General features: G+C 43.5%; 1 protein-coding gene across 2 annotated transcripts in view; it reads right to left on the reverse strand.

Moving 5' to 3' along the window:
- The window catches only part of CPED1 (cadherin like and PC-esterase domain containing 1), a 387,681-nt gene that overhangs the window by 224,697 nt on the left and 139,458 nt on the right, over window positions 1-23,526 (reverse strand). For both annotated transcript variants that reach the window (XM_073619808.1, XM_073619809.1), the window contains exon 7: window positions 11,056-11,198. In XM_073619808.1, coding sequence (XP_073475909.1) covers window positions 11,056-11,198 — 143 coding nt within the window. The remainder of the gene's footprint in view (window positions 1-11,055; window positions 11,199-23,526) is intronic.

The raw sequence follows: 23,526 nt of genomic DNA on the forward strand, positions 1-23,526 counted from the left end.
ATAAAATCAGTACATGGCACTGTTGGAATAATACAGCATAACCGCTAATGCGTTTCACGCTCTTGCGGAGCGCTTACTCATAGCTGGTTTACACAAAGGTGATAACCACTTTTATACATAGTGCATGTCTATCACATGACCCAGCATTGACTAGGTAATGTGATAGACATGCACTATGTATAAAAGTGGTTATCACCTTTGTGTAAACCAGCTATGAGTAAGCGCTCTGCAAGAGCGTGAAACGCATTAGCGGTTATGCTGTATTATTCCAACAGTGAAAATATATAAAAAAATTGCGCTTCAGAGTGTCTAAAATTTTAATAAAAAAGCAGCGATGTCTAAATGCGACACAAACACATAAATGAACAAAAGAGAAAATTGAATGACTCGCGCTATATAGATGTGTGTGTGGCCAAATTCGTCACACAAAGAGCACTAAATACAATATCAGTGAATATATAAACCATCTGTGTAGTGATATATCACAATCAGTGCAAACAGATCACAAAAATGATCAATAAAACATAAATCATCAGTGCAATAATATATCGCAATCAGTGCAAACAATTAAAAAAATAAAGTCCAAACAAAATACACTGGAAAGAAACCCATGTGAAAGAATCCAAAATAGTCCATAAAAAGAACTCAAGACAAGGTGAGTTGGCAATCGCAGGTCTTGCAACCGCATGGAACCTCAAATGTGTAGAACCACCACCAAAAGTAAGAGCCTGGCCGCTTACCAGAACCCCGTGACCCCCCGTTACAGGGGGTCTAAAAGGGCTTATGAGATCCTAGTAATCCGGACTTCCCAGGGACGGAGATGGAGCAGAGATGGGAGTGGAAGCTGGAAAAGGGCGTCAGGTGCTGGAGTGGGAATGGATGGATCCACAAGAAGGGGGCTCAACCCTCAGCATAGTAGTGTCATCATAGGAGAGAAAAAAGGGAGGGCTCCCATAGTGTAAAATCAATTGGTAATTTATTGTAGAAAAAAACAAAAACACTCACATGTAGGTAAGACAATCAACATCATCAATCGGAAAAACGAACTGTGGCACCGGCCGGATGACCACAGATAGCTCGTCCTGTTGAGAATACAGCGACAGTGGGAGGTGGCGCGATGATGCCGCTCAGGCCGGTGCCACAGTTCGTTTTTCCGATTGATGATGTTGATTGTCTTACCTACATGTGAGTGTTTTTGTTTTTTTCTACAATAAATTACCAATTGATTTTACACTATGGGAGCCCTCCCTTTTTTCTCTCCTATGATGACACTACTATGCTGAGGGTTGAGCCCCCTTCTTGTGGATCCATCCATTCCCACTCCAGCACCTGACGCCCTTTTCCAGCTTCCACTCCCATCTCTGCTCCATCTCCGTCCCTGGGAAGTCCGGATTACTAGGATCTCATAAGCCCTTTTAGACCCTCTGTAACGGGGGGTCATGGGGTTCTGGTAAGCAGCCAGGCTCTTACTTTTGGTGGTGGTTCTACACATTTGAGGTTCCATGCGGTTGCAAGACCTGCGATTGCCAACTCACCCTGTCTTGAGTTCTTTTTATGGACTATTTTGGATTCTTTCACATGGGTTTCTTTCCAGTGTATTTTGTTTGGACTTTATTTTTTTAATTGTTAGCACTGATTGCGATATATTATTGCACTGATGATTTATGTTTTATTGATCATTTTTGTGATCTGTTTGCACTGATTGTGATATATCACTACACAGATGGTTTATATATTCACTGATATTGTATTTAGTGCTCTTTGTGTGACGAATTTGGCCACACACACATCTATATAGCGCGAGTCATTCAATTTTCTCTTTTATTCCAACAGTGCCATGTACTGATTTTATGCTATGTTATTGAATAAAGAAGATTTTATTTATTTGCCTATTCCGGAGTGCGGCTGTCCAGATTTTTTCCCCTGCACGCATACCATTGGAACAGCAATTGCCAGCACCTGGAGTTCTCATTTGTTCACACAGTGGAGGACGGGAGATTTGAACCCGAACAGCCTTGAGCGGTGGTAACTACTTTGTTTAAACCTATGTATCTGGACTTTTGCTATAAAAAAAAAAAAGGCTTGAATAGATTGTCAACAACTGCCTAATGTGCTCTAATCACTCCCAGGTTCTAAGATTAAAGTTTTAATATAAAAAATAAAAAGGAAAACTACCCAGTTTATTAGGAAAAAGTAGCTATAGAGCAAGCTAACAATCAGTTGCTATGCACAGATATTGAGCCTTAAAATAATTTTTGTGTATATGAAGAAATATGCCTTTTTAAAAACACACATTCCACCTGTAATAACTGTAGATATTGCATATATGTAAAAAGATGGCAACCACTCCAATTTATAACTATCCATTGCAGCAAGGTGCACATGGAAGGGCAATACACACTACAAACAAACAAAAATTTCCCAGTACACCTACCAGCTAGCCTGCAAATAAACCAGATTGCTCCTGTCTAACAATTCACATTAAAATAGAGGGTTTTGTTGCACACATTTGCAAATATATGTGGAAGCCACAGTGCCCTCGTCTTCTGTAAACTGCGGTCCTAAGGTTGACCATACATGGTTAGAAAACCGTTCAAAAAAATAGTTGTGTTTGCTAAAGATCTGTTGAATGTGCATGCGATACCGCGATGATTGTGTGAAAGTATTTCCCCCAATTGTCCACATATTATTGATCGCTAACAACATACATGGTACATTTTTCACTGATCAGTGGAAATGGCATGAAGATTTTTTTTAACCTTTTTGAACGCTCCCACTCTCCAACTGTATTTAAAGAAAGAGCTTTCTTTTAGTTGCTTGTACTTCCGGGGTTACATTTTATCACACACATGCGCTGTAAGTTTTTTCAAACTGTTTCTGATCGATTTCAATATTAACATTTAGAAAATCAACCTTTTATGCTACAAAAATCTGACGGTTTGGGTTTTTTTTTACCATAAAACCTTAAGTTTCAAGAATCAAATTGAGCCCACTAACAATTAAGTCTGTTGAGCATACTGAACTCTTTTTTGAACAATTTTCTAACCATGTATGGCCACCATTGCTTTATAGTTTTGAGAGTCTCCAAGACAATAAGCTCCATTCACAAAGCGGTATTTTCCGCTTTGAAATTTGCAGTAAAGTAGCTCATAGCGTTTTTTAGAAATTTGTTTGCTATTCACAGAAAAAAAACACTACTAAAATACAGCATAAGGTATTTCATCAAAATATGTGATATTTATCTCATGAAACCATGTGGTATTTTATCTCATGTGATATCCAATGGGATGGATACAGTGGAGAAGAATTAGGCCACTTTCACACTGAGGCGCTTTATAGGCGCTACAGCGATAAAAATAGCACCTGTATAGCGCCTGTAAAAAGCCTCTCCTGTGTCTCCAGTGTGAAACCCCAAAGGACGGTAAAAAAAGTCCTGCAAGCAGCATCTTTGCAGTGCTGTAGGAGCAGTGTATACACCGCTCCTAAAGCGCCTCTGCCAATTGAAAACAATGGGGCAGCACTGCCAAACCACCAGCATAGCGCCGCGCTATGCCGGCAGTTTTAACCCTTTTTTGGCCACTAGCGGGGGTTAAAACCACCCCGCTAGCGGCCAAGTAGCGCCGCTAAAACGACAGTAAAGCGACGCTAAAAATAGCGCCTGCCCCAGTGTGAAAGTAGCCTTAGAACCCCTGTCAGGTTTTTTTGCTAATAAAGTGGTAAAATGGTTTAAACCGTTGAAATATGCCAACTCACTAAGTCAGTGCGGTCCCTGCAGCATACAGTAAGTCAGTGCAGTCCCTGCAGCATACAGCAAGTCAGTGCAGCATACAGCAGGTCAGTGCAGTCCCTGCAGCATACAGTAAGTCAGTGCAGTCCCTGCAGCATACAGTAAGTCAGTGCAGTCCCTGCAGCATGCAGTAAGTCAGTGCAGTCCCTGCAGCATGCAGTAAGTCAGTGCAGTCCCTGCAGCAAATGTATTAATACAAAAGGAATAAAGGTGACTAGAATACCAGGCAAAGGGAAGCTGCTTTCACAGAACACACTTGGTGTATCAAAAACAGCTAAGTTCAAAATATCTTTAAAAATGTCAAATATTGAATGAAAATAGTATAATAAAATTACACACATATATAAATACCCTTCTTCCACCATTAAAAAACACAAGGCTGTCTTTTTTGTTGTTGGAAGAAGGGTATTTATATATGTATGTAATAGGGATGGGCGAACGGTTCGGACCGAGCATAAGTTCGCTGAACACCGCCAAGCATAGTCAGTCGAGCGCACAGTCAATAGCTTGTTAAGGAACAGGGCCAAGAAGCCAGCCACCATGTCTTTGACAATGAATGAGTCATCAGCTGTCAGCAGGCTTCCTCGTTGAGAGCTGAATGAAAAAAAAAAACATTGCCGAATTAGCCGGTAATAGCAAATTAAAACACAAAAATGGTGTGGAGCCCCACAAAATCCATACCAGACCCTTATCCAAGCACGCAGCCTGCCAAGCCAGGAAAGAGGGGGCGAGCGAGCACCCCCCCCTCCAAACTATACCAGGCTACATGCCCTCAACACAGGGGGTGCTCTGGGGCGGGGGGGCTCCATCATCAATCACAATGCCAACCGCACTGGCAAACCCACCAGGACAAACACTAACTGCCAAATGCCTGCTCCTCCATCTGACAGTTCCTAAATAGGTAAGTGGCGGGGCCACCTGGTGACATCTCCTGGTGGCATCGCCCCTTTGTGATGTCACCTACCCAGCATGCACTGGTCGTGACAATGCAAGGGGGCGGTGCCACCAGGTGATGTCACTAGGTGGCCCCATTCCTTACCTATTTAGGAACTGTCAGATGGAGGAGCAGGCATTCGGCGGTTAGCCTTCATCACAGGCGGAGCGTTTTTTTTCTGGTGTGGTAGGCGTCCTGAATGACGATGGATCTACATCGGTAGACATTGTTTTGTTTTGTTTTTTTAATAAAGTAATCAAAAACTGCCTCCTGTCTTTATTTATTTTTGACATTTTTTTTGGTGAATGAGTAGGGGTACAATGTACTCCCTACTCATTCACATGGGGGGCAGGAACTGGGGCTCCCTTGTTAGAGGGGGCTTCCAGATTCTGACAAGCCCCCTGCCCACAGATCCTCACAACCACAGCCCAGGGTTGTTGGGAAGAGGCCCTTGTACCCATCAAACAGAGCCCCCCTGCCCTAAAACACCCCCCCATGTTAAGGGCATGTGGCCTGGTATGGTTCGGGGGGGGCGCTCGCTTGTCCCCCCCTTTCTTGGCCTGCCAGGCTGCATGCTCTGATAAGAGTCTGGTGTGGGTTTTGGGGGGCCCCACAATGTTTTTATTTTTTTATTTTTGCGTGGGGTTCCCCTTAAAATCCATACCAGACACAAAGGGTATGCATGAGGGGGGGCCCCACACAGTTTTTTAATTTTTTTGTTGTATTGCCAGCAATGGCTTGCAAAGTCAATTTAAATGTCAGGGCCAGGCACTATATTTAAAGGAATTTTTCATTTTTATCGTTCACTTTAAGCATCAATAAAATCACTATTTCTTTAAAAATTATCTTTTAAAAAAAATGTTTTGCAATGATACATGTCACCAGGGCAGTATCCAGGCCCCCATACCCTTTTTATGGCCAATAACTTACATATAAGCCTTCAAAATGGGGACTTTTGATTTGTCATGTTTGATGGGTGTTGATGGGTGTTCGGCCCATCACTAGTGTGTAATTTTTCATACTTTTTCCCCCTGGTAACCTCTGGAGGAACCTTAGGTTTCCATGGAACCCTTGTTGAGAAACCCTGCTTTAAGCCTAGTCGGCCAAATCAGCGGCTATAGCCGGCAATGGCACCGTCCGAATCAGTGCAGCGCTGACTTTGCGGAGCCGCACCGACTCCCAAAAGTAGTTCCTGTACTACTTTTGGCGACTTCCGTGGGCGATTTGTATAGACATCTGTGCAGGAACCCATACAGATATCTGTCAAATCGCTGCTGAAGTCGGACTGCATTGCCGGGTTGAAATCGTGCAAGTTCAGCTGAACTCACACGATTTCTAACCTGCTCCAATGTGAGCCTAGTCAATCTTGCTGTGATATTTGGTGAAGTCTCGGCTACATCTTTGGACAGATCTGTTTTTTTCTTGTCAGAGAATAGCCATTGTCACTCTCTGGTATCCATCTGTCAAACCTTCAAATTGATGTCACAACTCTCCACAGCTCAAGTTTCACACTTGTCTATTCCTTGTCTAATGCTGTTCTGCAAATATTTGAGCCAAAGATATCTGTAAAAATAATTGTGAATAAGTAAAGTCTCCCTGGCACTACATATGGCATATGTTCTAACAAGGGATTAGACCACTGTGATATGCATGGACATCGTATTATGTTTGGAGTGATTGGGAAGTTTGCAGAAAATGATGGATATGCTTGTATACCCATTTTCTCTAGAAATCACCAGAGAAAATAGGTATATTTCACTACATGTAATGGGTTGGATTTACTAAAGGCACATAGACTGAGCACTTTGCAAGTGCAGCTACACCAGAGCTTAGTAAATAAGGGGGATCTCTGCTGACTTCCGTCATCCAATCATGTGCAAGCAAAAATGCATTTTTTTATTTTCCTTGCATTTGATTGGGTATTCTTTGCAAAGTGAAGTTTTACCTCATTTACTGGAGCAAATTGCACTGTCTATTTGCCTTAAAGCGGAGTTCCGCCAATTAAAAAAAAAAAAGTCATCAGCTACAAATACTGCAGCTGCTTACTTTTAAAATATGGATACTTACCTGTCCAGAGCGCCTGCGATGTCCTCAACCGAAGCCGATCTGTTCCTTGGCTCTCGGGTGGAGGCACCGCAATCTTCGGTAAGGCAATCAGGAAGTGAAGCTTTGTGGCTTCACAGCCTGGTTCCCTATTGTGCATGAGCGAGTCGTGCTGCGCGTCCTCACTGGTCCCTGCTGTCTTCTGGAACCTGTATGTCCCCCAGAAGACAGCGGGGGGGGGGGGGACGGAGGAGGGGCCAGACATGGCATAGATCATCGCGGAACCTGCGTCGATCTATGCCCGGAAGTGGGAGCAAATACCTGGATTAGACAGATATCTGCTCCCCCCTTCCCCCTGAAAGGTGCCAAATGTGACACCGGAGGGGGGGAAGAATCTGATCAGCGGACGTTCCATTTTTGGGTGGAACTCCACTTTAACCACTTCAGCCCTGGAAGGAATTGCCCCCTTAATGACCAGGCCATTTTTTTGCGATACGGCACTGCATCGCTTTAACTGACAATTGCCTGGTCATGCGACGCAGTACCCACAAATAGAGCTTTCTTTTGTTGGTATTTGATCACCTCTGCGTTTTTTATTTTTTACGCTATAAATAAAGACCGAAAATTTTGAAAAAAAATAAAACATTTTTTAACTTTCTGCTATAACACATATCCAAAAAAATTATAATGAAAAAACGAATTTATTCATCGGTGGGTGTGCTCACTGCCCGCTATCTCCTATGCAAAGACCAACGTACACCTACGGCGGTTTGTGCAGGAGAGCTGACCTGCCGCAGTATGATGATGATGGCTGGTTGGCAAGCAGGTAAAGTAGAACTATAAGCACAACTTAATTTTCATTTTGGATAGATTAAGGGAGGGTTATAACCCCTGTAAGGTTTTTTGCCATCTGTGTCCCATTGGACAATTTCCCCTCTTATTACTTATCTGGGGAAAACCAAAAATGTAGCATTTTCTTTTCCTTTCACTGATAATGGTAAACAGGACAAATAAAGAGAGGATGAATCTACCTAATGGGGGCCTAGACAACAATAAAAACCTAACAGGTGTTCTAATCCACCTCCACTCTATCCAAAACTAAAAAGTTTTTCCTTTAGTTGTACTTCAAGAAAATCAACCCCAGCGATTTCCATATTACCTTATTTAGGTTTCTATGCATTACTATTGAGAGAACTGATCCAAAATGGCAGAGACTACTCAAAATCGGCTATTCGGATATTTTTACATTCCTTAAATACGGAATACCTAGACCACTACCTAATTACCACATGCATTTAATTATTTATTTCCTTCTGTGAATTAACTTTAACCCCTTTTCATGTGGTATTTACTGACAGTTTTAAGCGTTTTGCGGTAAATATCGAAAAAAACGGTATAGTGAATTGACAATTTCAGGATTGCATGCAATACTTAGGAAAAATGTTTCCGGACACCTAAATACCGCACGCAAGATGCTTTTGTGAATGGAGCCCAATACCCCCTCCCTGTCACTGGTTGTTATTGACGCTGTACTAGCAACCTTGGATGCTGCAGCAGGGAAGCTGAGATGCTAGTTCTCCATCAGGTCCTCTCTCTCTTTTAACTGACAGCAGGCAGTGGATGGATTCTATAGCCAATAGCAGGATTGGACCTGCACTGTGACAGCTGCACTGGTGGGGAATAAGCACAGTGTATGGACGCTCCAAACTCAATGGGGAATTTACTAAGACTGGAGCCACCAGAATCTAAAGCAACTGAGCATGACAACCAATCATTTTTAGAGGTTAACTGAAAAAGCTGCTTCCAATAAATTCCCCCCTCAGAGTAGGTTCACATCTATGCGGCTGCGCTTGATGTGTTTTTCAGGCACGTTTTGCAGTGCATTTGTGTTTTTAAACCCATGTTTTTCATGCTTTTTTGCATGCAATTTTCATCACCTGTCAGCAGGGTTCCCCACTGACAGCTGAATGTAAAAAAAAGCCAGAAAAAAAACAATTGCCCATTCGGGTCTAGCGTGGATTCGGCGGGGACCCCCCCCCACCAAAATGTAAAAAATAAATGGCGTGGGCCCCCCTCTGTAATACATACCAGATCCTTATCCAAACATGTCACCCAGCAGGTCAGGAAAGGGAGAGGACAAGTGAGTGCCCCCCTCCTGAACCATACCAGTCCACATGCCCACAACATGGGGGGGATGGGCTCTTTGGGGGGGCTTGGGGAGAAGACGGCACCAGGAGAGACAGTGGCAGGAGAAGACAGCTCAGAGCTATTTTATTAATAAAATGGTTTTGTTGTTTTTTTTCCCCATTTCACTGTTTTTTGAGGTGAATTGGAAGGGGGAAAATGTACCCGATACCCAGTCACATAGTGGGCGGGCCGGGATCTGGGGGCCCCCTTCTTAAAGGGGGGCTTTCAGATTCCGATAAGCCCCACGCCCACAGACCCTGACAACCACTTGCCAGATTTGTCGGGAAGAGGCTCTTGTCTGTCCCCATACATTTTGGCATGGGGAGGGATCCCCTCTAAATCCATATTAGATTTGAAGGGCCTGGTATGGACCTCGGTGGGACCCCACTCTTTTTTTTGCAATTTTTTTTTGCCAGTGCTCTGTCGGATAGTGCCCGCTATCGAGAAGTGCCCGGGATGTACTGCGCATGCGCCGTATGGAACAGCACAACAGCTGATTTTCCGATCAGCTGTTGTGACGGCGAGACAGCGCCTGCGCACAATAGCCAAGAGAAGAAATGTTTGTGTCAGATTGTGCCTGGCGCTGGCGAGGCGTGTTCATGTTGGTGAGGGGTGGATTTGTACATGTTGGGTGCAGATTTTTAAAAGATGGGCACGCCCCGCAAGCGTCCAGGAAAAATAGAATATAATTTGTTTTGCAGCACTGGCCATCTTTGCAAAATCTGCCCCCATCGTTGCAGTACTGCCCATCATTCTAGAATCTGCCCCTCTCCGACATGAACACGGCTCACCAGCCCCAGGCACAATCTGACAGAAAAAATTTCTTCCGTCGGCTATTGTGCGCAGGCGCCGTCACAACAGCTGATTGTAAAATCAGCTGTTGTGCTGTTCCGCACGGCACATGCGCAGTACATCCCAGGCATGTCTCGATAGCGGGCACTATCCGATAGAACACCCCAAAACGCATAGATGTGAACTTGTACCATAGGAAACCATGTTATATGGACTGTAGTGCGTTTCTGCAAACTGCAAAATGCACTAAAAAACGCATAGGGTCAGTGTGCTTCCACATGCAGTGCATGCCCATGATTCATGTACCTGCAACAGGTACATGAATCTGTCGCCCAAACTGACATTTGCCGTGTAGAGGCACGTCGGAATTTTGAAGAGTATCTTAGACACTCTTCATGAATTCCCCTGATAGGCTTTGGAGTAAAAAGCTTTAACTCATTTATAGGGCATACAGTCTTCCTAAATGAAGTGTGCATAGAGCAACAATTATGTGAATAGATCTGCATTGCAGTAAACAGAAATCTGCCTAAAGCCACATACACTCGATTAGAATATCAGACGAATGATCGTCTGATTTTTTTTTTTGCATGCTAGTCTCATATCGAAAATGAAGAGGTTACTAAACTTACGAAAATTCTCACACAGCAAAATACAACTTCAGAAGTGATATAATGTGTTATGTTGTAATGTACTAATTAAACAAAAATCTCTTCATGTTTATCCCTTCGGATACCTTTGGATGAACAGTCATGATCGGCTCTCAAAAGTTAATGATCGTAATCATAATGATCAATTTATCGTACGATCGCTTCAAAAGCGGTATTTTTCATCCAATTTTCTGATCGTGTTTACTAGGCATAATGATTGCTCTGCTATGATCATTATATCTGCAATTTGCATTGTCTTAATGAACATGCTCATTATACAGCGAATGCCTACATTTTGGAATATTTTTAATCTTTGATGTGCCTGATTATTTAAATACAGATTTCGTTAATCAGATGAGTTTCACACATTTCATGAAACCCGGCAATTAGGATTAATTACCTGCATCATTTTCATCGATTTTCTGAAAATTAATAGGGTTGGACAAAATGACTAGATTAACTTGATTCATGAATATGCGCTTCTGTCATTTTTTATTGTTTTGCCAATACTGCCACGTAGCAGAAAAAAAGAAACATTTTTTAAAATATATTTATTTTCCATTGATGGAATAAGAAGAAATGTAACATTACAGTATTGGAAAGAAAACATCCTCTTAGCTTGGACTGTCCTTAAATTCAGCCCACACGGTTTGAATAGGATTTACCTGTTCAGCAAATTTGGTCCCGTAGCAGCTGCCTCGCTCATTACCTCCAGGGTAAGCAACAGCTTGCTTATCATCACCTTCAAGATGTTAAAAGCTTGTACTGGAGACGGTGTCTTGAAGATGTGTTCATAGAAGTGCTGTAGCTGTGACGAGAGTGACACAAATACCACACATTTTTCACAAAACCATTAAATCATGGTATTTACTCTGATTAATTGATGTTGTTCTCAGCCATTTATCATTGCAGAAAGCTGTCATTCACTCACATCTGTGTCTAGAAAACAAACATCATTTTCAACATTCACACCCGCAAGCGCACGGTCATGAACATTCACAAGAAAAATGCCAGTAATGTGGGGTTGGCACCTTCTCTTCAGGTCAAACCCGAATGGCGTACAGCAATTTTTTTTTTTAATTTATTTATTTATTTATTTATTTATTTCAGGTACTTATATAGCGCCATCAATTTACGCAGCGCTTTACATATACATTGTACATTCACATCAGTCCCTACCCTCAAGGAGCTTACAATCTAAGGTCCCTAACTCACATTCATACATACTAGGGACAATTTAGACAGGATCCAATTAACCTACCAGCATGTCTTTGGAGTGTGGGAGGAAACCGGAGTACCCGGAGGAAACCCACGCAGGCACAGGGAGAACATGCAAACTCCAGGCAGGTAGTGTCGTGGTTGGGATTCGAACCAGCGACCCTTCTTACTGCTAGGCGAGAGTGCTACTCACTACACCACTGTGCCGCCCGTAGTATAAACTATACATATATGTATTTTGCAATGAAATAACATTTCTAATCATATTAAGTTAATCACAAGCGTCCCCCTTTACATCTGAATACACAGAGTTCCCTTTTTACATCTGAACTCACAGAGTTACCTCTGGGGGAAACTGCAGACTCTGATGTAAGGGAGAACTCTGGGGACTCTGACATAAGGGATGCTCTAGACACCCTGATTAAAGGGGGAACACTGAGAACTCTGATGTAAAGGGGAACTCTGATGTAAGGGGTGCTTTGAGAAGCCTGATTTACCTTAGTGTACTCACTCAGAGGCAGGAGAGAGAAGGGGCGAGACAGTCACAGATAGGGATGGATGGTGAGCTCACTCACTCACCCTTGGTACCTCTCATCCAGATGTATCTAAGGCCGCTGGACTTCAGATTTACAGCCCCCACTTTCCTTTTCTGAGGCACAGCGCTGGGGATCCGCTTACACAACTGCACCCAGCAACCCTGCTGGGAAGCCATAGTCTGGTCTGAATAATATGTCCGGGTTTCAGGTGGCCTGGAACCTGAATGCATGATTCCAAACCTGAACTGTACGGGTGAATCCGGGACAGCTGACAACCCTACGGTAATGTGATGCCTACAATATGACAGGTCACATAGCCGCTCTACTGGGAAGAAAAGATACAAACATCAAGATACTTATAATGTCACTGGGTCTAAATCAGGGGTAGGCAACCTTGGCTCTCCAGCTGTGGTGAAACTACAAATCCCATCATGCCTCTGCCTCTAGGAGTCATACCTGTGATTGTTAGAGACTTGCAATGTCTCATGGGACTTAGCTGGAGGGCCGAGGTTGCCTACCCCTGGTCTAAATGACAGTAACAATGTTATTTCAAGCTGAATTTCAGCCTTACCTTGGGGCTGGGTTCATGTGCGGCCACTGTTCACAGCATGGAGTCTGGTGCATCTCTGTACACCAGTTCAGGTGTGATTAGTGTCCAAAGTTTTGACTAAATTTGCACCTGAGCCGGACCCAAAGACGCACAGCACCCTAATGCAATCCAAACCGCAGCCGCCCCGGACCTGTGTATATTGGCTCCATTGAGAGCAGGTAGCAGCGCCTGTCTTGCGAACTGGATGCGAGGTAGCGAGGAAACCGCATCCAATTTGCATATACAGTGGAACCTCAGTTAATGAGCGTTTTGCAATACGAGCTATTATTTTTAAAAAATCCTGACTCGGTTTGCGAGTGTTGTCTCACAAAATGAGCAGGATTCAAGCCTCTGCGGTATGCAGTACCGCATTTGGCCAGAGGTGCGGGGGCGACGGTGACATTCGGAGCCGTTTGGAGCCTTTCGGAGCCGTTCAGAAATACTCATAAACACCCGGAAATACTCTGTTCCCGAGTGTTTACAAGTCTCTCCGGTGCCCCCTCTGCATGTTGGCACATGCAGTATTGCATGCAATAGAAGTCAATGTGGAACAAATTATCTTCGTTTCCATTGACTTCTATGGGGAAACTCGCTTTGATATGCGAGTGCTTTGGATTACAAGCATTCTCCTGGAACGGATTATGCTCGTAATTAAAGGTTCCACTGTATGTGAACCCAGTCTCAGTTGTACAGGTTCCTCTCCTGTACTGAAGTTGCTTACTCTTATTTCACTGCACATTGTGAGCCTTCACGCAGTGATCATTGGAAGCTGCGCAAGGCATTTTCTGGCTGGACATCACCTAGCTCTTTCCTATTTCCCTTCCCCCCCCGACTGCTAACTTTTTTTAGTCGCACGCCCATCCCGCCCACAATACAACCCCTTGACCCTCTCCCCCCCTTCCTTTTTTGATTGGCTCGGGCTGGCCGGCCTGACAGCTTATATACTCTTCTCCTCCCCTGGGCAGGCTAGCTCGACAAAGGAGGCGAGGCCTCTGAAACACGTTGTGACCACCTTGTCAGTCATAGTCATACCTATTTGTCAGTCATGCCCTCCTGTCATTGGCGGGAGTGAAGTGAGAGACGCCGCCGATTGTCTTCCACGAGCGGGTCCTTACTTACATATCACACTGACCTCTGAAGCAGTATACAGGTTTCCTTTATGTACTGTAAGTGGATATTGAATAAAGTTTAGCTGTTTTATCTCTTATATTCATCTGGCACCCTGCTTTGTTCTTCTTTGCAGCTCTTTCCTATTAGCCTGACTGTCTCTGGCCCGCCCCTTTCATTCACTGGATTTCAGTTCTTTCAAACATGGAGTCTCAGCATCACATATAGGCATTAGCTTTGGCAGTTTGCAGATAAATGGGGGAATGCCCATTCCTCCAGAGTCACAGGTGCATAAAAGCATTTAAAAATTTGCATAGCTCCACTCAAGAGGTAGTCTGTTGCTTGCATCAGGGACAACGATTGAGAGGTGTACTGAGGCAGGGTGCTGTGATGCTTTTAGGAAGGTATGTACAGCACTCTGTCAGCTCCTCCCACCAGCTGTGATCTGTCTGCAATACATAGAGGAGCACAGAGACTCAATGATTCCTTTAGAGCAGGGATATGCAATTAGCGGACCTCCAGCTGTTGTAAAGCTAGTCCCATCATGCCTCTGCCTCTGAGTGTCATGCTTGTGGCTGTCAGAGTCTTGCTATGCCTCATGGGACTTGTAGTTCTGCAACAGATGGAGGTCCGCTAATTGCATAATTGCATATCCCTGCTTTAGAGGGATTAACCCCTTTACGCCTAAGGGTAAAACAAATCTTAATGCCTAAGCACAATTTTGCAACTTTGACATGTGTTAGTAAAACTGTACATATCATCACAACTGTTTTGTGCATCCAGGTGGATTATACCCCATTTTCAGGACAAATTGGGCTTTCATTTGGTGGTAAATGGTAACGAATATCTCCTGATTTTTTTTTATTATCAAAGGACAATTGGCCAAAAATAGTAGTTTTATTTTGTTTTTTTTTTTGTACATTTAGCTGTATATTTCTTGCTACGACCATAACCTTCCACCAAAGAACAACTCAAATTAAATTCTCCAGCTCCTGACAATCACAGAGATGCCACCTATGTGTATATTAGTTGTTGTTTGTACCTGTAGTACAGCCCAAAAACAATACTGCAGGTTTTGCTTTTTTTTTTTTTTCCTACCTACAACACACGGACACTGACACTAAATGATACTGATATTAAATAAAAAAAAAAACCTGTCCAAAAAAATACTGTCCCTCACCTTTTACCCAGACCTTGACCCAAACACTAACCCTAGCACTGGCCTAGATCAAACCTTGATCTAGGTTTTTTTTGTATTTTTTATTTTATTTTTTTTATTATTATTAATTTATGTATTTCTTTTTTACACACCCTTTTTTATTGTTTTACTTTGCAAGGAGAGAGAGAGAGAGAGAGAGAGATACAATGCATCTCTTTCCTCCATTCACATTCACAAAAAACGGGGGCAGACTTCACAGTGACTGATCACTTTGATAGCCAATAAGAGGCTATCACAGCGATCAGGTGACCCGAAACTGGGCTTCCCAAACGGAAATACACAAATATGCGGTCCCACGGAAAAAAAAAAAACACTCCAGTGAGGCCCACTTATTTGTGTTAAATTTTGTGTTAAATGTGTAAAATTTTCACTAGCATGTTGATGAGGGGGAGGGAGGGACCAGCAAAAGCACAATACCATATTTGAATACAATGGTAACTCACACACTAATGGAATGAACAATAAAAGAGTACATATGGGTTGATTTACTAAAGGCAAATCCACTTTGTACTACAAGTGTACTTGGAAGTGCAGTCGCTTTAGATTTGAGGGGAAGCTCTGAAATGAGGAGAAGCTCTGCTGATTTTATCATCCAATCATGTGCAAGCTAAAATGCTGTTTTTTTATTTTCCTTGCATGTCCCCCTCAGATCTACAACAACTGCATTTCCAAGTGCACTTGCAGTGCAAAGTGGATTTGCCTTTAGTAAATCAACCTCATAGTACTTATCAATGACAGATCAGTTCAGATATGATAAAGAAGCAAAGAAAAATAGAAACATATACATTAAAGTAGGTATAGGTGTGTCAGAGTATCCTTCCCACCAGTTCTCATCTTACACCGCTCTGATCTTCCAATGAATGATCTAAGAGTGTAAACATTCTTAACATTTGTTTTGGATCAGTGATAACTCTTGTGCTTCTGGGCACAGAGCTGAATGCTTAATTAATTGGTTGACCAGTTTAAATTGTTAAGAGACTCATTTAACATTATTCTGGCATCAAATTAAAGGAAACGTTTTAGAATAGTTCCCCAGCATAGAAATGATTCGATCTACGCTGTAAATCTAACAAATTAAAAATACAATGTATGTTTCAAATCAGAATTTGATCTGATTTCCTAACATATTAGAATCATGTAAGGTGTTATGCCGCGTACACACGGGCGGACTTTTCGGCCAGACTGGTCTAACGGACCGAGTCCAGCAGACAATTCGACCGTGTGTGGGCTTCATCGGAATTGCAGCGGACTTTTTTGGTCGAAAATCAGACGGACTTTAGATTTGGAACATGCTTCAAATATTTCCGACGGACTCGAGTCCGGTCGAAAAATCCGCTTGTCTGTATGCTAGCCCGACGGACTAAAACCAACGCTAGGGCAGCTATTGGCTACTGGCTGTTAACTTCCTTATTTTAGTCCAGTCGTACGTCATCACATACGAATCCGTCGGACTTTGGTGTAATCGTGTGTAGGCAAGTCCGTTCGTTAGAAAGTCCGTCAAAAGTCCGTCGAAAGTCCGTTGGAAAGACCGTCAGACCTTTGTTGTCGAAAAGTTCGACCGTGTGTACGCGGCATTAGAATACACATGAGGATTAGGTCCAGTGGGGTCTTATTGTAGCAAACTGAACTCCCCAAAAGGGCTGATTCAATGTATATTCAAATATTGGTGATACCCTTGGTGATTTATTTTTATCATACTGGCTTCACTAGTCATTGGCAGCGTAATTTCCGCAAAATATGCTTTAAATTGTGGTGGGGGGGGAGGGGTGGTGAGTATCTTGGACAATTTTGTATATGTTATTGTTTGCATTTGTGTTTATTTTCCATTGTGTAATGTCAATTTAAGTGTTCCTTTTGCTTTTATATCCACTGCCTATTTGTTTTCTTTCTCTGAAAAAAAATATAGTATAAAGGAGCAACAAATGTTTTATTTTATTTTTTTGTGCTAGAATAGGAACATTACCTACACAGGAGCAGTACCTTATCTTTTTTACAATGCACTGTTTACCTTTTGACATTGATTTTATTTCTGTGCACCAAAACTCAGCTGCGGTGCATAGAAATGCAGGCACATATGGAGACCTGCGGGGAAATGCAGACATGCTGCAGATTCGACACAGTAATCTTTGGCTTTTGCTACCTGATTTCTAATGTGAACGGGACACATGTTTTCTGTGTGCCTTTGTGAAGACTGGGGTCTTAAGGGCCAGTTCACACCAGAATGCGGTGCGGGAAATTTGTGTTCCATGCGTGTTTTCTGCACCATGTTCAAAACGCAGCGGGTGTCAATGTCCACCTATTGACACTACAAATGCAAGTCGCAAATGCAGTGTATTATTAGTAGTACTACCAGTGACAGCTGGTGTTTTTTTGTTTGGGGGGGGGGGGGCAAACAACCACCCCACCTCCTTGTTGTCTGCCAGTCCACCGGCACTTACCCCATCTAGGCTGGTGGGCACATGGGGCATTGGCGGGCACATCAGGCAGCGACGGGATTGGGCCTCGGCAGGCACATAGGGCAGCGGCGGGGATTGGGGCATCGGCAGACATCAGGTTGAGGGGGGCATTGGGCAGCAGCTCCTGTGTCTTCTCCTCTTCGCTTCCGCCGTGCGCCTCCTCCCCTCCTCCTAGGCGTCCTATAGGATCAGTGTTACAACAGCGACTATTCATTCCCTGTTGTAACACCTGGGTGGGCTCAAGGCGCAATGTTCTGCGCCACAAGCCCACCCTATTTTGAAGCCTATTAGAGCCTCTGAGTACTACTATACCATGTGATTCAGCTGATGTGCGTTTTATAAAGTAGTGCATGGACTACCTTTGGTGTAGTACAGCGTGAATTTCAGCACATTCAAATGAATGGGCTAAAATCGCACTACACCCAGATCTCATGTGAATTATACAGGAATGTATAGCATGTTCTTGTGTGATTCATGTGAACCAGCCCTTAGTGCAGGAAAATGATGGTCTCTGCACAAGCATGATTGAGTCCTTAGTAGCACTAGCAAGTCAGCAATGGCTGATCCCAAATTTCTGTACTTACAGATTCTGTTTTAAAGGTGTCATTCTACAATAGGTAAATAAGCAATTACGCTTAAGTGGCCTTTTCCTAGGGGACTTCAGTATCATTATAATTAAACAATTACTGTTCCTCTTCCAACAGGCTTAGTGCTATTGCTAATGAAACAGCTGTGGCTGCATAATGTGCAGTTTACCTCCAGCAATGTATAGCCCTGGCCTTGAGAATAGGATAAGCTGATTCAAACAAATCAACCTACATGTATGAACTAGACTAAGCATGATGCTACAGTGCTTAGTGTTGCTGCCTAGCAGCACTGAAATTCTGTGCTCATATCCCAGTAAGTCCCTTTTTGCTTGGTGTTTAATGTTCTCTGCTTGTGTGCATGGGTCTTTCAGCTGCTCAGGGTCGTCTAACAGGAAAACATATTGGTAGATCGTTTAGCGTTGAATCAGACTGGTTCTAGTGTACGTACAGCTTTGTGGGACTATGAATGAGACTTTGCAGTGCATGCTTTACCGGATGAAATGTGGAATAAATATCCAATTACTATTGAAATACTGGTAATAATCTCTATTCAAAGGAAAAAGAAAGATTAAAGCTGAGCTCCACTCAAAAGAGGAAGCTCTGCTTATCTGCCTCCCCCCTTCCGCTGCCACATTTGGCACCTTTGGGGGGGAGCGGGTACCTGGTCTTGACAGGTACCTGCTCCAACTTCTGGCTCAGTTCACCACGGCAAAGTGAGCTGGAATTTGGGCCTCTCCTCCTTCTCCCCCGCAGCCGACCCATTGACAAGGCGGAGAGCGATTCGCGAGCGCAGCAGGAGACCAGCTGTGAAGCCGCTATGCTGTCCCTTAGCCATGATGGCAGCGGCAGCACCCGAGAGCCCATTCAAGAAACGCCCCAGGTGAGGACACCGTTGGATGCTTGGACAGGCAAGTACCTTAATAGTAAAAGTCAGTAGCTACGGTATTTGTAGCTGCTGACTCCTTTTTTTTGGGGGGGGGCGGAACTCCTCTTTAAGGTAGAACTAAAGGCAAGACTTTTTTTTTTTCATTTTGGCTAGCGGAGGTGTTATAACCAGTGGCGTTGCTATGGGGGTGAGGGGGGGCCCGCACCAAGTGACACCTGCCAAGACGGGTGACACCGGGGCCGCCGCTACACACTGCACTATAATGCTTGCACTTGCAGAGTTGCAGTGGAGCAGTGCAAGCAGGGCCCCAAGCTGTGCAGGGGAGGCTGCCTATAACACTCACAGTCAGGATAAGCTGTCTCTCGGGGATCTCCAGTATCTCCCGAGGCAGCCAGAGTTCGTGGGTGGAGCTAGGGGTGTGGCTGCCTCCTCCACCCATGAACTCTGGCTGGAGGTGCGGTGAGTTGTGCTGACGCAATCACGCCACATGTGACTCATGTGTTTTTTTATTGTTTGTTTTAGCTAGCTGGCTTTTTATCTATTCATGCCCCTTTATACAATATTTATGTGCAATATCCCTGTACATGTTGTCTTATGAGCTTTTGCTTATCTAGTTAACATTAAAGATTTTGAATTTTAACTTACTACACGACTGGAGTCCCTTTCTGTCTGCTCACTCGTGGCTGGGAGCCTGAGTGTGCTTCTCTTTTCAGACTGGGGATATCCAGCTGCTAAGCATTTACTGCTATCTGGCGAAATCCTTGCGGACCCCTCAAGGCAACCAAAGGACTCGAGATACCAGAGGATTCAAGTGTCTCCGCAGAGTGCTGTATCTGTCTGCTCATATGACCCCGCTCTTGAGGGGGTCCACCGGTTCCGGTAAGGGTTATCATATACAGAGTTTACATCGAGCTGTCTTTCATTTGTGGACATAAGGCTGAATATCTGGACCTTGATACCTGCTGTGGATTATAACGCACATATTTTTTACTTTTTTATTACATCTAAAGAAATCGCTGCTCATTTTATTTTATCTTTATATGGACACCAATGGTCATATGGACATTGTTTTTTCATTTATTGATTGATGTGCACATGATTTATTTCAACTGTCGCTATTTTGTTTATTTCACAATTCATTTATGTATACATGAAGGAGTTTAGGATGCTCAGGATGCACTCCTGATTCGGGTGTGTCCTGGTTTTCTGTATGGTATTGGTTCACACTATTTCTTACATAAGAAATATTTAATGTAGTGCAACTTTTCTTACATTGACATTTATTAGCACCATTAGATATTAAATGGTTTATTGTTGCTGCTTTTTTGCTGATTTTGCTTTTGTCTTAGCGCGGTATTTACACTTTATTTAACTCCACCCACAGACTCCTTCACTCGGGCTGATCCCGCAACTGAAGAAGGAAAAAGAGGTTAGGGCACAGCAGACCCGGCCGGGTCTTCATGTGCAGGCATGCTGTAAATTACTGCACACTGTCACTACATAGAGTCCTAATCTACCCTATACAACCCCAACCTGCTCTTTACCACCCCAACCTGCCCTATATCACCCTAACCTGCTCTATACCATCCAACCTGCCCTTTACCACCCCAACCTGCCCTTTACCACCCTATACTACCCTCATTTACAGGGGACGTTTGGGGGTCCGCTAAGTGACTGAGCGCTGCCTGCAGGGCGCTGGGCAGGATAGACAGCGGGGGGGCTGATACCATTTTTTACCGCACCAGGTGACACCAACCATAGTGATACCACTGGTTATAACCCCTGTTTTCTTATTTCTGCCCATTGGGGAGTTTTCCCTTCCTGCCCCTTAGACAAAACAGGACGTGAAAGGAAATCCATCCAAAATGAGAGAATCTCTGGTTGTCACCAGAACCAGGGTCCCTATTCGCCTTTAATGATTGCCTTTAATGATCTAATATGACTGCATTACTTTTCTACAGTAACTCCCAGTCTATTTTGGTGTGCCCGCCAAACTTCCATAGAATGAATGTTTGATGTCAGATTCTCTGTTTTGAGAGATCATTGCTACTTTTCTATGATTCTGTTTGTACTTACACAATTAAAGGAAAAATTAACAGGAGAGGTGAAATTTTTTTTTAAAAAAAATGAAAAGGACGGTGAGGGAAAAGAAGATAAATACAGGCTTTGTATGTCTAAGTGGTGAAATGCAGAAGCTGTCATAGTGCTGACAGCACCTCAAAGATCTAATAAGAAAACTGGAACACATTTAGAAACCTAATACTCAGTCATCAGCTTCTTTATAGAGAATGTTGTCTGTCATCTAGTCAGAATTATCTTGTCTCATGTATAGTGTGGTAGCGTAGATTCATTTTTTATTGTTTTTGTACTGTGATAAATGTATCAAATGATACTTTACACAAGGACTTTTACTTAACCTCAACAGGTTATTGTTACAGTATTTAATATACTAATCTGATGGGGACACCTTGTGGTCAAACATTTTATTTTTCCCCAGGAAAACATTACTCAAGACCAGGTTTCCTTATTCGGAAATGCATGTCAAACATTAATTAGGAATCCATTCATTGATTAGGAACCCGTGTGTTTATTGGGTCCAACACAAATGACCATTATATCATTTTATCTGCATGCAGTGTTCTACATGACATGACAGCCAGAAAGCAAATGTGAAACAGGGTAAAAGACTAATGAGCTATTCAGGGAAACTCTATAAAGCTTCATCAAAACTAAAGACCAATATGGCCCTTTAAAGTGTACTGCACCAGATTCCACAATTCCTGCCACCCATTTCGGTAGCTGTACACAAGCGCAGCTCAGTTTACATTCTGGAAGAATGCCTGTGTCTCGGGATGACTGCACACTGGTGCTCTGGTTCATGCACAGCAGTGGCGGCTGCTGGAAAATTTTTTTGGGGGGGTGGCAAACAGTGCGACCACAGACACTACCCCCCCAGTCGATTAACCTGCACCCCCCCGGTCTGGTTGGTCGGGTCATCAGGAGCACCGGAACATCTATGGTGGCAATGGGCAGCGGCTTCTCCTTCCCCTGTTCTCCGCCTCTGCATCACGGGCAGCTTCCTCTTCCTTTACTCTCCTCGCATCACGGCGATTTCTGCCTCCTTGAGACTCTGGCTCTAATCACGTGCTTCAAACCCCCCCCCCCATTGAAATCCCTGCATCCGGTGCCCTGTATGTAGATCAGGTGGCAAGACGCATGGACGGGGGGGCGGAGCTATTGATGCATAGAGTGGTGTCATTGTGTGCCAGCCAATGAAGATGGCCACAGCCTGGCCATCTTAGAAGCCATGTAGAAGATGCCGATGTCGGCGCGACACAAAGAACCGTTTAAGCATAGATAAGTATTGCAGAGTTTAGCTCTGCTTAGCTCTGTTTAGCGGAGTTTAGCTCTGTTTAGCTCTGCTTTAAGTTTAGGTTCACATCTATGCGGGCTGTGCTTAATGCGTTTTTCAAGCACGTTTTGCGGTTCGCTTTGCAACGCTCGTTTTTGATGCATTTTTGCATGCAGTTTTCATGCATTTGCACTTTTCTTTTTTTTCTCTTTAAACACACTGTAAAAACACTGTATATATAGGTGCTTGCAAAGGAGCGGCCGCCATGTCCTTAACCACTTGCCAACCAGCCGCCATCGATATATGACAGCAGGTCGGCTCTATTGCATGAATCGCTGTGCCGGTACGTCAGTTTGTTTAGGAGATATAGCGGGCGCGTGGAACGGCGCCCGGAGCCAATGCGCATGGCCGGAGGTCACGATGTCCGCCGGCCACCCGCGTTTGCGCCACAAAGAGGGAATGGGGGTCTGTCAATGTAAACAAATAGATCCCCGTTTTGTCAGGGGAGTACAGTGTGATTGTCTGTTCCTAGTGATCAGGAACAGCGATCTCTCTGTACTCTCAATCAGTCCACTCCCCCCACAGTTAAAGAACACCACTCAGGGAACACATTTAACCCTCTGAAAACCACTAGTGTTAACCCATTCCCTGCCCGTGTCATTTATACAGTAATCAGTGCATTTCTATAGCACTAATCGCTGTATAAATGTCACTGGTCCCAAAAAAAGTGTCAAAAGTATCCGATATGTCCGCCACAATGTTACAGTCCCACTAAAAATCGCTGATCACCTCCATTACTAGTAAAATAACATAATAATAATAAAAATGCCATAAAGCTATCCCCTATTTGTAGACACTATAACTTTTCCACAAACCAATCAATATAAGCTTATTGCGATTTTTCTTACCAAAAATATGTAGTAGAATATATATTGGCCTAAACTGATGAAGAAATTAGTTTTTTACAATTTTTTGGGGGGATATTTATTATAGCAAAAAGAAAAAATTGGGGTTTTGTTTCAAAATTGTCTGCCTTTTTTTGTTTATAGCGCAAAAAATAAAAACCACAGACATGATCAAATCACACCAAAACAAAGCTCTATTTGTGGGAAAAAAGGACATCAATTTTGTTTGGGTACAGCTTTGCACGACCGTGCAATTGTCAGTTGAAGTGACGCAGTACCGT

Source organism: Aquarana catesbeiana, linkage group LG03 (assembly GCF_042186555.1).
Source record: "Aquarana catesbeiana isolate 2022-GZ linkage group LG03, ASM4218655v1, whole genome shotgun sequence".
NCBI classification, from domain to species: Eukaryota; Metazoa; Chordata; class Amphibia; order Anura; family Ranidae; genus Aquarana; species Aquarana catesbeiana.